This window comes from Ailuropoda melanoleuca, chromosome 2 (genome assembly GCF_002007445.2).
Source record: "Ailuropoda melanoleuca isolate Jingjing chromosome 2, ASM200744v2, whole genome shotgun sequence".
Taxonomy (NCBI): Eukaryota; Metazoa; Chordata; class Mammalia; order Carnivora; family Ursidae; genus Ailuropoda; species Ailuropoda melanoleuca.
This window is the reverse complement of record NC_048219.1, coordinates 171,894,763-171,908,731: the sequence shown is the minus strand read 5'-3', so window position 1 is coordinate 171,908,731 and position 13,969 is coordinate 171,894,763. Positions and strand designations below refer to the sequence as shown.

Genomic DNA, 13,969 nt, shown 5'->3' with positions numbered 1-13,969 from the left:
TAAGCAGTAAACCCCAGTGACCTATGATTAAAGCTATCTCTTTGTTAATACTTCACATCCTTGCATAGACACAGCATGAAAGCTGAAAAAGAGAATTTCAGAGAATCAAAATTGCAGGTTCTCTGATCCTTAAGAATAAGACTTACCTTTGTTAAATCGGAAGAGATTGACGAAAGAACTATACGCTGATTTAAAAGGAGGTTCGTCCTGATCAGGAGTCAAAGGTTTAAAGTGTGTGAGATGAGAAGGACTAGTAGGAGATCGAGGCAAATCATTAGCAGAGTCCAATGTTGGGGAAGTCTTATCATCTGTGGCCATTTCATGAGTCTAAAAAACAAAAGATGAGTTCTTAAGGAAGCCCAAAAGTGGATTCCAAATAGCATCCCTAAATATCTGGAAATCTGACTCCGAAAACTCAGACCTCCGAAAACCAAAGAGTAAATAAATCTAGTTTAGCATACGTTGCAAATTAAGGCTTAGAAACACTGCAGTCTAGATCATAAGGGTCTCAATCACGTGAAACTATGATTACATAGCCAATCTAATTTCCAACATTGCTATTCAATCTACAAAAAATATCAAAATCATTAACAACTTAGAAGTAAGGTATAAATGTGAGCAGGTAAAAAGAAAAGGCATTTTGACGTAATTTATATCTTTTTCCTTTTAAAATTTTTCTTTGAAAGACACATACTCAATAGCTTTTTAATGTTATCAGGGAAAACTGGTTTTACACAATCATATTAATTCTTCAAAATTCTTTGAACTTATATCAATTTTTTCTTTTAAAAAAATGCAAAGCAGGGGTGCCTGGGTGGCTCAGTCAGTTAAGCGTCTGACTCTTGATTTTGGCTCAGGTCATGAACTCAGGGTCATGAGATGGAACCGGAGCCCAGCATACGGGCTCTGAACTCAACGGGGAGTCTGCTTGAGATTCTCTCTCCCTTGGCCCCTCCACCAGCTCATATGTGGGCATGCTCTCGCTAGCTCTCTAAAATAAATCTTTTTTGAAAATGTAAAACATAAATATTTCCAAGAAAAGAAGATGGAACAGTCATCCCTTAATGACACTTCTATATAACCTCAAAAATTACCTCAAGCTGTGCCTTATCACCTCAAGAACTTTCCAAAGCAACGAGCTGTTTCTATCATGTTTTCTTCTAGGCACACGAACCTGGTTTTTCTCCTTTTAATAGTAAACTCATACAGACATTAAAATGAAGATCTTCAAGGGATTTTTTCTAAATACCTAAAAATCATAATTCAACTGAAGTAGTAAAGGTAACCACATCACCAGATGGAGGTTACAGAAAAACACCGGTGTCTATTTCCGGCTATATTAATACTTCAAACAAATGAGAACCATAAACTATGCATAACTCTAGTCATTAGAGTGCTATAGTTTGTCAACTAATTTATGTTTTACTAAGAGGATATCATACTCTTTCAAAATGCTTTTCACTTTCAAAATCATATCTACCATCTCGTTTTATTTTTGCAAAAATCCTGGAGGGAGCACAGAACTGGAATTATTACTACATTTTACCTTTAAGGCAACCAATGTACACTGAACCTAAAACACCTTTCTTGAGGGTCACACAATTAGTCAGTGGTAGAACTGTTATTAGACTCCAAAGTCTTATCCTGGAATTCCTCTTTAGAGCAAAATTATTTTTGTAGCTCTTCACAGACTTCCAATTCTAGCCTATCTGAATTCTAACTACTCAAGACATTGCCTGATTAATAATTGATTAATTAAACACAGCAGAAATGAAACCATGGATTTGAACATGATTTGGCAATAAAAGTTTATTGCTATGGAGGAATGGGAGGAAAGGAGGAAGAAAAAGAGGAAGGAGTGTTGAGGAAGAGCAGGGAGAGAGATGGAGGAGAGAGAAGAAGGTGGAAGAAGGAAGGAAGGAAGGAAGGAAAGGGTGGGGGAAGGAGGAGGAAGGGAGGGAGAGAGGAGGTCTCTAATATCATCCACTATTGAGGAGCATAGTCAACAATCCATATTCCAGCATAAAGGATTTTGAAGCAAGCTGCTGACTAAGTAAGTGTAAACTCAAAAAGGGGGGGAAAGGGGAAAAAAGGGAAGAAAACAAAAGGGCACTAAGGAGAAAGGATTACGTGATCACAGCAACAACCCTCAGGCCTGGGAAAACAGTCTACATTCTACTCTGATACAAGTAACATCAGAAGCAGAGTTAGCAATCTGCATAAAGAATCTCAGCATTACTTCTGAAGGTAACCCACATACAAAACTAATTAATAAGCTTTAGCGATATGAGGATAAAAATTACCATGACAACACTCAGAAATTGTAATCTCTGAAACATAAACATAGTCACAAAGTTCATCTTAAAAATTCCACAATGATGCCAGGATCTTGAAAAAACTCTTAAAATTCTTATCCTCTGGTAGCTTAATAACTGTCTGCGATATAAATCAGGACTCTTTGCTAACTGATAAACAATTAGAAATATTAACCTACTCTTCCAAATGCCAGTACTTTACCTCTTCTCATTTGTAGGCTACTAGTATGTACAGACCCACCACATGCTACCTTGTTGATTAAGCCAATACGAAAGCTAATCAGGTATTAAACGTAAAAAATAAGCCCAGTCTACTAGCCAATTTCAAATACAGCAGATGAAAAAAACCCAAGCATCAGATGAATCATTTCTAAATACAGTTTTTAAAAATACTTAAAATGTACCCAAAATAATGCAGGTCAGCTGAATACCAGAAATGTCAGTTTCCATCAACAAAGATTTTTTGTTCAATTTTTCATCAACATGCCAACAGAAACACTAAAGCAAGACCACAACGTGATCCATATTACTTCTCCCAGAAAGAAAAAGGGAGCACATAGAGAAAGAAAAAGGGAATGTAGTCTTGCTTCACAGAAGACTTAACCTGCCCCCCAATCTGTCAAAAACCCTAACCCAACCGCACACAAAAAAAAAAAAAAAAAAATTAAAAATAAGGTTTTTGAATCCTAATAGATGGGAATTTTGGAGTGGCAGAAAACGAGATTCGATAAGTTAAAAAAAAGAGTGCAATACCCCAAGTTACTACCTCTCCCATCTGTATGGTACTCATTCTAAAACAGAGGATGCACTGAATCAATACATGGTAATTTATCATACACCTACGCACTTCAGATGAACATAAATAACTTGCTTTATACAGAATTATAGCACTTCTCATATTTCTTGAATATCTTAAAAATAATAACCTCTACATTGGACAGGAGACTGTTAAAATATCCATCACATTTCATCCTCACCCTTTTGTTGGGAACATTCTAAGCAAAGGGAAAATACTAATTGGGAAATCAAGTCCCCTCCTCAAGCATAGGTACAAATAGAATGGACTCAAAGAGCAGAAGCAATCGTTTGAGGTATATACGTATTTGAAAACCCAGTATTGGTGTCGTTTTCTGTAGCTCAGGAACTTTCTTTTTCAGTCTAAGGACGCACCACTGACACACAGAGGAGGAGCTGATCCATCGGAGGGAGGAGGAACTGGACTGTGCACCTCCAAAACAAGCTCAGGGACACGGGATAAGAGAGGGGCAAAGGAACTTCAAATGTTTCCAAGGAAATCTCCTCAAGAAGAGCCGCACCCGGCTCCCTTCCCCGCTGGCCAGACAAGGGGCAACCGGGGAATCAGGGAGCTGCTCACTGCGGGCACAGGTTCTCTGCCCTTCGTTGCCCAGCTTTGGCCGCAGTCCGGCCTCCAGCCACGCTTGGAAAGCGCCAGCTCTCGCCTTCACTTCAACCTTCCCCTCCGCTCTGGCCCCGGAGCTCCCCAAACCGGCCTTCTTCCCCACTCTCAGCGCCAGCCGGCCGCGCGCCAAGCCCCCTCCCTTACCTGCGCCTCCCGCCCCGGCCCCGCCGGCCACCCTCCTCCCCAGGCGCCGCTTCACCCGGTTCAGGCGCAGGAAGCCAGCTCCGGAGCGCAGCGACGGGGGCACCCGGGCCGCCGGCGGTTGCTGCAGGAAGCGAAGCCACTTACATGGTTGATGCGGCTTCTCGCTTCCCCCCGAAGGCTCCGCCCCCTGTTCCTCCTTCTCTCCAATCCGCAATTCTCCCGGGCGCAGGCTCCGCCCTCTCCTTCCCTTCTGCGCCGCGTTCGGCTCAGACGCCCAGGCAAAAGGAGTCGAGCTCAAATAGAGTCGTCCTGGACGATTTGACTGATTAGGCCGCCTCAGCCTTCCCAGAGGAAGCCAGGGCGACTGCGCGCGTGAGCATCACGCGTGCCGGGTCACCGGACGGGGGCTGTCTGGGCCACTGCAGTTACCGTATGTGTTCGATGATATGGGCTCCCATAAGCTGTTACCGTGCTCGGCGTTCCCGGGGACTGACAGTCACAGGAGCGCAGACTGCTGTCACAGTTAAGTGACTCGGTCAATAACTGGCCATGTGACCTTAAACAATTACTAAGCTCTTCAGGTCCCTGCCCTCTTAACTGTAAAATGAGGCTGATAACAACGCCCCCTTCACAGACAGTTTTTTGAAGATAAAGTAAAACATTGCGCCTGAAGCGTCTGGCACAGTGCCTTACCCCAGAGCAAGTGATGTGAGCTATATAGCTAGTCTTTTCATTCAGGTTCTGTGTTGCACCAAGACTGGGCGCAAGGAAAATTACCAAGCCTTGCTCAGCCTGGCGAGCATTAGTCCATCTTTTTGTCCTGCTGTGAGCATTGTGCTCTTCGCTGAAGAAAACATGCCAAAACCTGCTCATCCCAATTGTGGGGCTTGGCGGGGGCGGTCAGAAAGGAAACCCAAAGTGAGGTGCTATTTAATTAAATCCTTCAGGCCCTTTCCTCGAGAGTTTTGGCAAATCCCTACCCAGTTTTCCTTCAGTTAGCCATCTCGGCAAATGGAGAGCAGCCTCGAAGCCCTAAGACTGATAACAGTACAAGGAAATCCTGATCACCCTCAGCAGGGCCCTAAGCAATCATCCTAAGAGTAGTCAGCTTCCTCTTCCATTTCTCAACTACCATTCCACATCACACCATTCTTCCTGCCCCGTTACCTTGACGATCATTCTTAGCAGAGAATCTCATCTACCTGAGTGAAAAAGGGGTTATTGGGTGTGACCTCTAATAAACCCTTCGTTGAAGCCCATATTTATGATTCTTACTGAGTCTATTATTGTTATGATGGTACTATGCTTGTATTCCTCTATCAGGTATCACTTGCATTTGTACTCAAAACAGCTTTTCCTTTTCTTTTATATTGATTCCTATTATTCAATTAATTAAACAATGAGGCCATTAGACTGAGATGATTCTAATGTCTTAGTAGCCTATGTAAGTAAACCAAAACCTAAGCCTATATAATGCCTCAAGGTTATGAATTTGAAACCTAAGGATGACCAATCACAAACAACCACATAGGCTTTTCCAAACCCTTAAGCTGTAGTCAATCAAATAATTTCCTTGCTTTGCTTCTGCCTCTGCTCTATAAAAGTCTTTCCCCTGGGTGCCTGGGTAGCTCAGTCAGTTAAGAAACTGCCTTCAGCGCAGGTCATGATCCTGGCGGGTCATGATCCTGGCCGGCATCAGGCTCCCTCTGTGGGGAGTCTGCTTCTCCCTCAGACCCTCACCGGTCTTAGGATCATTCTCTCTCTCTCGCTCAAATAAATAAAATCTTAAAAAAAAAAAAAGTCTTTCCCCTAGCTCCTGTCACTTCCAATGTTTGCAATCATTTTACATTTGACAATGTCCAATTCCTGCTCAAATAAACTTTTAAAAATTGTAATATGCCTCAGTTTATTTTTTAACAGTATTAGTACAGACCCATGATTTTTTTACAGTATGTTATAATTCATTACTGCACCACTCTTGATAGTCAAGTTTTCCCTGATTTGCCCAGTGAGAGCCCCTCAAGCAGCTCCCACGTACATTTGACATGTTTTTCTCACTTTTTGAGCACTTCCTTACCTTCTTACCCAATAAAATAAACCAGACTCATCTTGAACTATCTTTGCTCCACGTCTAGAATTAGTCAGTTCTGTAAGGATCCCTTTAGTAGAGAACACAAAGATGTTTTTAAAAATCATGAAATTCAGGGGCGCCTGGGTGGCACAGCAGTTGGGTGTCTGCCTTCAGCTCAGGGCGTGATCCCGGCGTTATGGGATCGAGCCACACGTCAGGCTCCTCTGCTAGGAGCCTGCTTCTTCCTCTCCCACTCCCCCTGCTTGTGTTCCCTCTCTCACTGGCTGTCTCTATCTCTGTCAAATAAATAAATAAATAAATAAATAAATAAATAAATAAATAAATAAATAAATCTTTAAAAAAAAATCATGAAATTCAGTTGTGTCTAGGAAGTAATGAAATTGCCACTCTCGTACACTGCATGTGAAAACATAAATAGGTATATCCCTCCTAGAAAATTATTTGATGGATCTAACAAGTGCCTTAAAAATGTTTATACTCCTTGATCCAACAACTGCAATTCTAGCAATCGTGCCTAAGGAACTGATTCTAGTGCAAAGTAGAATGTAGTGAAATACGTTTTTCACAGTTATTTCAAACAGTAATAAATAAATAAAAAGGAAACAAATTAATAATGAACACAACCTGAAAGCAATACAAATGATGGACAATTATGCAGTCATTAAAAATCATGCTAATATTTTACAGAGCATGATTCTTTATTTCATGGTCAATCTTCTTAAGAGTTATGTTCCCTTTCCCCACCTCCCATTCAAACTTTAATCCCCTAGAGTAAGGCTTCATTTAGAATCATTCCAATGAATTATTCTTTTTACAGTGCATTTGTGAGGTCTTTCAACTTAATTATTTTCAACTTTTGTGTTCCTTGCCTTCTCTGTAGTACCCCCTCCTTTTTGGAAACTTTCTCATTGGTTCCCATCAGTCTGTGCTGATTTTTCTACTACCTCCCAGACAATCCTTGCCATTCTCTTTTGGGACTACTTTTCCTCCACCTGGCTGTTAAAGATATGAAATATTCCACAGAGTTCTCACTGAGGTTGACTTTTCTTCTTACTGTATGCTTCTAGCTTATGACCTCATAAATTCCATGGCTTCAACTATTATCAATACATGCTTAGTTTGCTAGGGCTGCCATAACAAAATGCCACAGACCTGGTGGTCTAAACCACAGAAATTACTTGTCACAGTTCTGGAGGCGGGAAGTCCAAGATCAAGGTGCCTGCAGGGTTACTCTCTCCTGAGGCCTCTGTCCTTGGCTCGAAAATAAATGGCCACCCTCTTTCAGCCTCTTCACACGTTCATCTCTCTGTGTGTGCACATCCTGTGTGTCCAAATTTCCTCTTCTTATAAAGACACTAGTCTTGGGCACCTGGGTGGCTCAGTCAGTTAAGCTTCTGCCTTCACCTCAGGTCGTGATCCCAGGGTCCTGGTATGGAGCCCCACATCAGGCTCCCTGCTCAGTGCGGAGCCTGCTTCTCCCTCTCCCTCTACCATTCCCCCTGTCTGTGCTCTCTCTCTCTCTGTCGGATAAATAAATAAAATCTTTAAAAAAAAAAAAAAGACACTAGTCAGATTGGATTAGGGCCCACCAATATGACTTCATTTAAACTTCATTACCTCTTTAAAGGTCCTATCTCCAAACACAGTCACATTCTGAGGTACAGCGGGGTTAGAGCTGCAACAGATGAATTTGGGGGAAAGGAAGACACACAATTTAGCCCATAACGATGCTAAAGATTCTCAGATTTCTCTCTTTAGCCCAGGCACCACTCCTGAACTCACCCTCCTGAGCTGCCTCCTTAACATCTCTATCTTGCTGTCCCACAGGCATCTCAAATTTAACAAACCTTACACTTATCTCATTATTTACTTGGCCATCAAACCTGTGACTCTATCTATATCCCTTCTTTGTTGAAGGGCACCCTGTCACCCAAACCCCAAGCCCAGAAATCACCTGCACTGTTCTTTCTCCCATAATCTTCATGGCCAATAAGTTTCAATGAAGTGAATTTCCACAAGGTAAAATAACTGTTCATTCTACTTCATTTTTTTTAGATCATCAAAATGAAAACAAAAATGCCTTAAAATATTTATAAGAATCCCCTATTATCTAGATGAGGGTCTCATAACCACATATGGACAGAAACTTCATAGTCCATGTTTCTATTTGTGTTTACAACAGTAAATAGAACCAGCTAATATTAAACTATTCAGATTTTTTATTGTTCAAATGAAAACCAAATGATGTCAAGGGATGCAACATCAAACATCAGAGAAAATTGGTGTGCTAATGAATCCTCACATGACACCCAGAATTGGCAAGCTAAATTCAAAAGAACAAGAATCTGAACTGTGAGCGTCATATTCACATTTCACGCAGTAACTTAACTTCAGCTAAACATCATTTGTTACATTTAATTAATTTTAATTGGTAATGTATAATTTTATAGTTTTGTTTCTCATCATGTTGTTTATAAATTTGTTATTTTTTAGTTGTATAAGAGCTAACAGCATAAGGAGCATATATCTAGTTTTATGCATATACATATATGCATATTATAATAAGTCAATTCTAGGGATCTACAAAAGAAAAATGTTTTCAATGAAAAAGGAGTTCCTACGTTACTGGCTTAAGAAACACTGTTTTACGATGCTGAGACTCCCATGTGTTACCTTGCCTCCCATGTCGGCTCAGAGCCAAATTTGCAGCCCATCTCTAGCAGTGTTTAGGATTTGATGGAATACATTTTGTGATTAAATTCACCTTCATTCTGTATATTCCTATATTTATTCTGTCTTCTCACACATGTTCAATGTATTTTATCTTGAAAGCCGCCCTAAATCCTTTCTGAAGAATGAATATACTTTTAGTAGTAGGCAAGGGGTGATAAATAATGTGAACCTGATATAAAATGGAGTAAATTTACAAGCTCAGGTGACTTTGGGTCTCAGATTCTAGATGAAAATACAAGCTTATACTCCTCTATAATCATTTCCACAATAATAAATGGAGGTGACTGCTACTTTCCATTAACCCACCTAAAAAATCAACAATTGCAGGGCACCTGGCTGGCTCAGTGGTAGAGCATAGGACTCTTGATCTTGGGTTGTGAGTTAAAGCACCACCTTGGGTGTAGAGATTACTTAAAAATAAAATCTTAAAAAAAAAATAAAGATCAGTGTGATGCTATATATTCTTTCTTCTTACTTTTCTCTTGAGAAAAGACCAGTGCCCTCTAGTGTCCAAAATGAGCCTTGTGTGGTGCCTGTCATACGCGTTTATCTTCAAAGAGTAATTGTAATAATCCGATGCCACAGAAAAAATTGTAAAAATAAATTTTGGAACACTGAATCTGGACAGCAATATACAAGCATTACACTGACTACAAATCACTGTCTAAAATACCCCTCCCCGCCAAAAGTGAAATAAAATACCCCTCCCCCATGTTTTCAAGAGTTAAGGACTACACAAAAACTAATTCCCTGCAGGGGGCAGAATATTTTTTTTTATTCCACTGTTTTCTTAAGGCTTCACATCTGTACTCCGTCTTCACTGGGATCCACACAATAATCTCCTATCTTTATCTTCTAATGCAAATGACAATTGGGTTTATTTATAGTACGTACTTAGTAGTAATTAGAATTACAGATACATAAATTCTGAAGACGTAGTCGTCGGTGGTGGCGGAAATTATTTACCGTGGTATGCCTGCTTGTTTAACTGTTTAATCCTTTGCATTCTCCTGCACCCAAAGCCACCTCAAGCTCCCTACCCCCCGCCCGCACTCTCCCTTCAGCCAAACGCTCATTCCACTCTAACGCGCACCCAAGTAGCGCCGGAAGTCGGGGGAGCTCCGTCTTGTTTGCCTTTACTGAAGACCTGGAAACTCACTTTGCGGGGCCCTAGGCCGCGTGGGTCTTAGAATACCAGCCGTGGCATGCCTGGGTCCGAGCCTGCAGGTGGCATTCACGTCCTTCTGCCGCAGGTTGCCGGAGCCAAGTCCAGGGGGCGCTGCGGCCCACCCCGAGCGAGGAGACCGGGCACAGATTTCAGCCCCGAAGTTCTGGGACCCGTCCCCGCCCCTTGGCTCCGCCCACCCTGCGTGGTCGGCGCGCGGCGATTGGCGGCGCGGAAGGGGCGGAGCTCCGGGAGGTGGGCTGAGGGGGCGGTCCTGGGAGGGGACAAAAGCGTGCTGGTGCTCAAAGCCTACACTGCCGGCAGGCTCTCGCCTTGGTGTGGAGGCGGTGTCAGAAGCTGAAACAGCTGGGGCCCAGCTGGGATTGCCAGTGTAGACGCTTGTGGGCTTCAGCGTGTGAGTAGCTGTGGTGCCGCTGGCTCATCGTCCGCGTACCTTCTCCTGCAGGTAACCGCAGGCTTCAAGGGGCGGCCCCCAGACCCTGGCTTTTGCGGGAAGGCTCCGAACCCGCCAGTAGTTGGAACGGGGAAAAGGGAGACAGCTTAGATTGGCTATGGAGGGAGGAATTTAGCGGCGAGCCCTGATCTAAAGGAAGGGGGGAAAATCCAGGTTGGGCGTGGGGAAGAGACAATGGGGGGAAGAGGGTGCTAGATGTCTGGATGTGGAGAAGGCCCACTCTTGGGCACGGAAGGGTGGGATTGGGAGGCGGAAAGTTGCTTGCAGTGACACATAGAAACCCAGGTCTGCATGCGGAAAGGAAAATCGAGCGGTGGGAGGCTGCAAGGAGGAGTGGAAGACTAAGTCTTGGGTTTAGGGGGAAGAAAACGTGCTTCAGTGGCGAGCTGGATGCGAAGAAAACTGGAAGCCATGGACTTGGGCGTGTGTAGCGAACTCAGGTGGCTGGAACCCGCGGTGCGGCAGGGTGGAAGCGTCCTCTTGGGGGCGTGGAAGGGATACCTCCGCCCCCGCTCGGATCTCCAGTTCTCCAGTTCTAGAGAAGCGTTCCTTGAGCAGGCTCCAGGCGCCCGGGGTGGGGTAAAGGTGCTTGCGCCGCGGAGCGATGGAGTGGGCGTGGAGACCTGGAAAGAGGAGTGGAGCCAGCTTCGCTTGCAGCCCTCTTGCACAACGGCCACAAGGACGTAAGCAGGCCAAGAGCCCGCTGGTCACAGAGTCACCTAAGGACGTGCAAACCCCAAGACCAGCTAACGGACGACGAACCCGAGACGCGCCCACTGACGCACCCTCCAGTGTGTGCGGGGCAGAGATATTTGTACTCCTTTAACCTTGCACCTACAACTGCCCTTTGGCCCTTTGGGTATACTCAACGCTGTACTTTAAACCAGATAAACCCGGCTGTCTGGCCCGTATTAAAAACAGCTAAATGCTCCTGACAGGCGTGTTTTGAATGTTAGGTCTTTCTATTCCCCTTTTTGTTTTGTTTTAGGAAATAAACTGCACTCTGCTGAGTCTGCAAGATTCAAAGGAGTTGGGGTTATTAGAAGTTGTAGAGGTGAGAACTAGCAATTTTTCCCCTTCTGTACTTTTTAATGCGGCAATTCTGGTTTAATTGGTCTTGGAGGTCTTGAGGTAGGCGGAGGCGCTGCAAGGAATGAGTCAGGGATATTTCGAACAACAAATTGCAACTGCTTCCTTGTTTCTTTTCAGTGCAGCTCTTTTCTGCAAGAGACTGTTTTTGGCTCAGAAATTATTGTAGTTCATGAACTCAGTTTAAAAGAAATGTGGCTACATATTTGGGGCTGATGAAAAGAAAATTAAGAAGGTTGAGCAACTCCTTCTTCTTAAACCACTCTGTATTTGGCCAGGTTTATTTTCTGGAATGACCCAAGTATGTCAGGAGATTGGAATTCACCTGCTTCCAGACTAAATGAACTGGCTTGTTGAAAAGTCCTTCCTTCTGAAGTCAGGGTTTGGATGGAGAGGGAGAATCTCAGCAGCAAGGCTTAGAGAAGTGAGTCCAGTGGGGCCTACAGCCTACCCCATGGAATTTAAATCCAAGAGAAATAAATAATGCCCTATCTTGTAGTAAGCAAGGGTCTACAAAAAAAAAACAAAAACAAACCAAAAAAACTTTACTTTTTTTGGTTAAAAGGTGCTGAAATTTTAATTGATAATGTGAGGAAATCCTGAAATGTTTCACTTATGAGATATAGAAAAATTACTGCAGAAAATATTTGGTTCAACTGAGAAGGAAATAATTTTTAAAATGCTATTATTCAGTTTAAACAGTATCACTGGACAAGTTGAACAGAAGTAATTTGATCTTTAAATAACAAAAATGTACTGGGTGGCACCTAGCTGGCTCAGCCAGTGGAATATACGACTCTTGATCTTGGGGTTGTGAGTTCAAGGTCCACGCTGGGTATAGAGATGACTTAAAAAAATAAAATCTTAAAAAAAAGTAACAAAAATGTACTCATTAGTGGACTGTGGTCCTCAGTTCCTTGTGACACGGCAAGACATGTTCAAGGATTCTATATGACCCATCAGTTGTATTTGCTATCAAGGAAAAATAGCCAAGTCAGAACTCTTGTATAATATTAGGTAGGAATGCAGCCATGGAAATGTTGTATCAAGTTCAAGGTAAGTTTGCTGCCTCTTTTGTGTTTTGTTTTGGTTTGTTTTCTTCTAAACACAAGGACAGATGTGACAGTGGGCTCAGCAGGACTGAATCATATACTTAAAACTCTACTGTAAATTATACTTGAAATTACACATCAGAAGTTATTAACTCCTCCACACCAGTTTGTTCACTTTTTTATTCTAGTTGAGTTCCAGATGGTTCCTCTGTAATGGTATAGGGAACCTGCTAAACACTAATAAGAAGACTTCTAGAATTACAAATTTGGGAAGTGAAAACGGGCCTGCGGATTAGGAATGTGTCCTGGCTTATCACAAGGAACTGAGGTTCACAGTCCACTAATGAGTACACTTTTTTTTTTTTAAAGATTTTATTTTTTTAAGTCATCTCTGTACCCAACGTGGGGCTCGAACTCATGACCCCGAGATCAAGAGTCGCACATTCCATGGGCTGAGCCAGCCAGGTGCCCCCCAGTACATTTTTGTTATGTAAAGATCAAATTACTTTAGCTCAACTTGTCAAATGATACTGTTTATGGGTCTCTTACCTAATAATTGTTTAAGTCCATTTTCCTGACTTTTCTAGTCTTCAGCCATAACTTAAGGGGATAAAAGCAATTTGCAGGGGCGCCTGGGTGGCACAGCGGTTAAGCGTCTGCCTTCGGCTCAGGGAGTGATCCCAGCGTTATGGGATCGAGCCCCCACATCAGTCTCTTCTGCTATGAGCCTGCTTCTTCCTCTCCCACTCCCTCTGCTTGTGTTCCCTCTCTCTGGCTGTCTCTATCTCTGTCGAATAAAAAAAAAAAAAAAAAAAAAGCAATTTGCAGTTATGTTCCCCCAGGAAAAAGCTTCCATTAGAGCATCATGAAAGGGAACAGATACCTTCCTCAGGCTAAGGGCCTCCTCTACTTCTCAGGGAACACACACACAGGATGTGGTCTTCCTGGAAGCCTCATAGTTTTGCTTCTTCCAGAGGGTGCACCCCTGCCCTTTCTGGGAATGAGATTAATTTGTATTTGCTATCCTCACATCCCAGGAAGACATATCTTCCTGGAATAATGCCATTTCTCTGTCCCACCCACTGGTAGCTTACCTTTGCCCAAGAACAGTCCAGGAGTTGGGATACCAAGCAACAGGACAGGGACATGCTTGGCTCCTGGACAGTAGTAGCCCTTCTATATACAGGTTTTTCTAAATTAAGAAATCACTTTTGTATTTACCGTGACATCCCCAATATCCATTGTCTCTAGGAAAACATAATTCCACCAGAAATTCTTCGTCTTTCGCTTTTAGACTTAAAGTTTCCTTAAATTTGGTTTATAAGAACTTGTTGAATCACCCCAAACATAGTTTTGGTGTTTTTGGTTTTTGTTTTTTTAACCAAAACAGTCTCTTAAAAGAGGGCAAATACTAAAGGACACTACAGATAAGGGACTGGTATCCAAGATCTACAAAGAACTTCTCAAACTCAATGCACGAGAAA

At 42.7% G+C, this 13,969-nt stretch overlaps 2 protein-coding genes across 22 annotated transcripts in view; one reads left to right on the top strand and one right to left on the bottom strand.

The window, feature by feature from the left end:
* PIKFYVE (phosphoinositide kinase, FYVE-type zinc finger containing) overlaps positions 1-10,037 on the bottom strand; it is a 102,520-nt gene extending 92,483 nt beyond the window's left edge. For 17 of the 20 annotated variants that reach the window (XR_004623593.1, XR_004623597.1, XR_004623601.1 and 14 more), the window contains exons 1-2: positions 3,880-4,017; positions 147-327 (exon numbers count right to left, since the gene is read on the bottom strand). Coding sequence is in view for 5 of the 20 variants with exons in the window: in XM_034655075.1 (XP_034510966.1) it covers positions 147-318 (172 nt within the window). In the remaining 15 variants the exon portion in view is untranslated. The other 3 variants (XR_004623600.1, XR_004623598.1, XR_004623599.1) reach the window with 3 other exon arrangements.
* Positions 10,038-10,160: 123 nt separating this feature from the next.
* The window catches only part of IDH1 (isocitrate dehydrogenase (NADP(+)) 1), an 18,675-nt gene continuing 14,866 nt past the window's right edge, over positions 10,161-13,969 (top strand). The window contains exons 1-2 of one of the 2 annotated variants that reach the window (XM_019798418.2): positions 10,161-10,335; positions 11,333-11,398. The gene's annotated coding sequence lies outside the window, so the exon portion shown is untranslated. The remainder of the gene's footprint in view (positions 10,336-11,332; positions 11,399-13,969) is intronic. The other variant, XM_002918097.4, reaches the window with a different exon arrangement.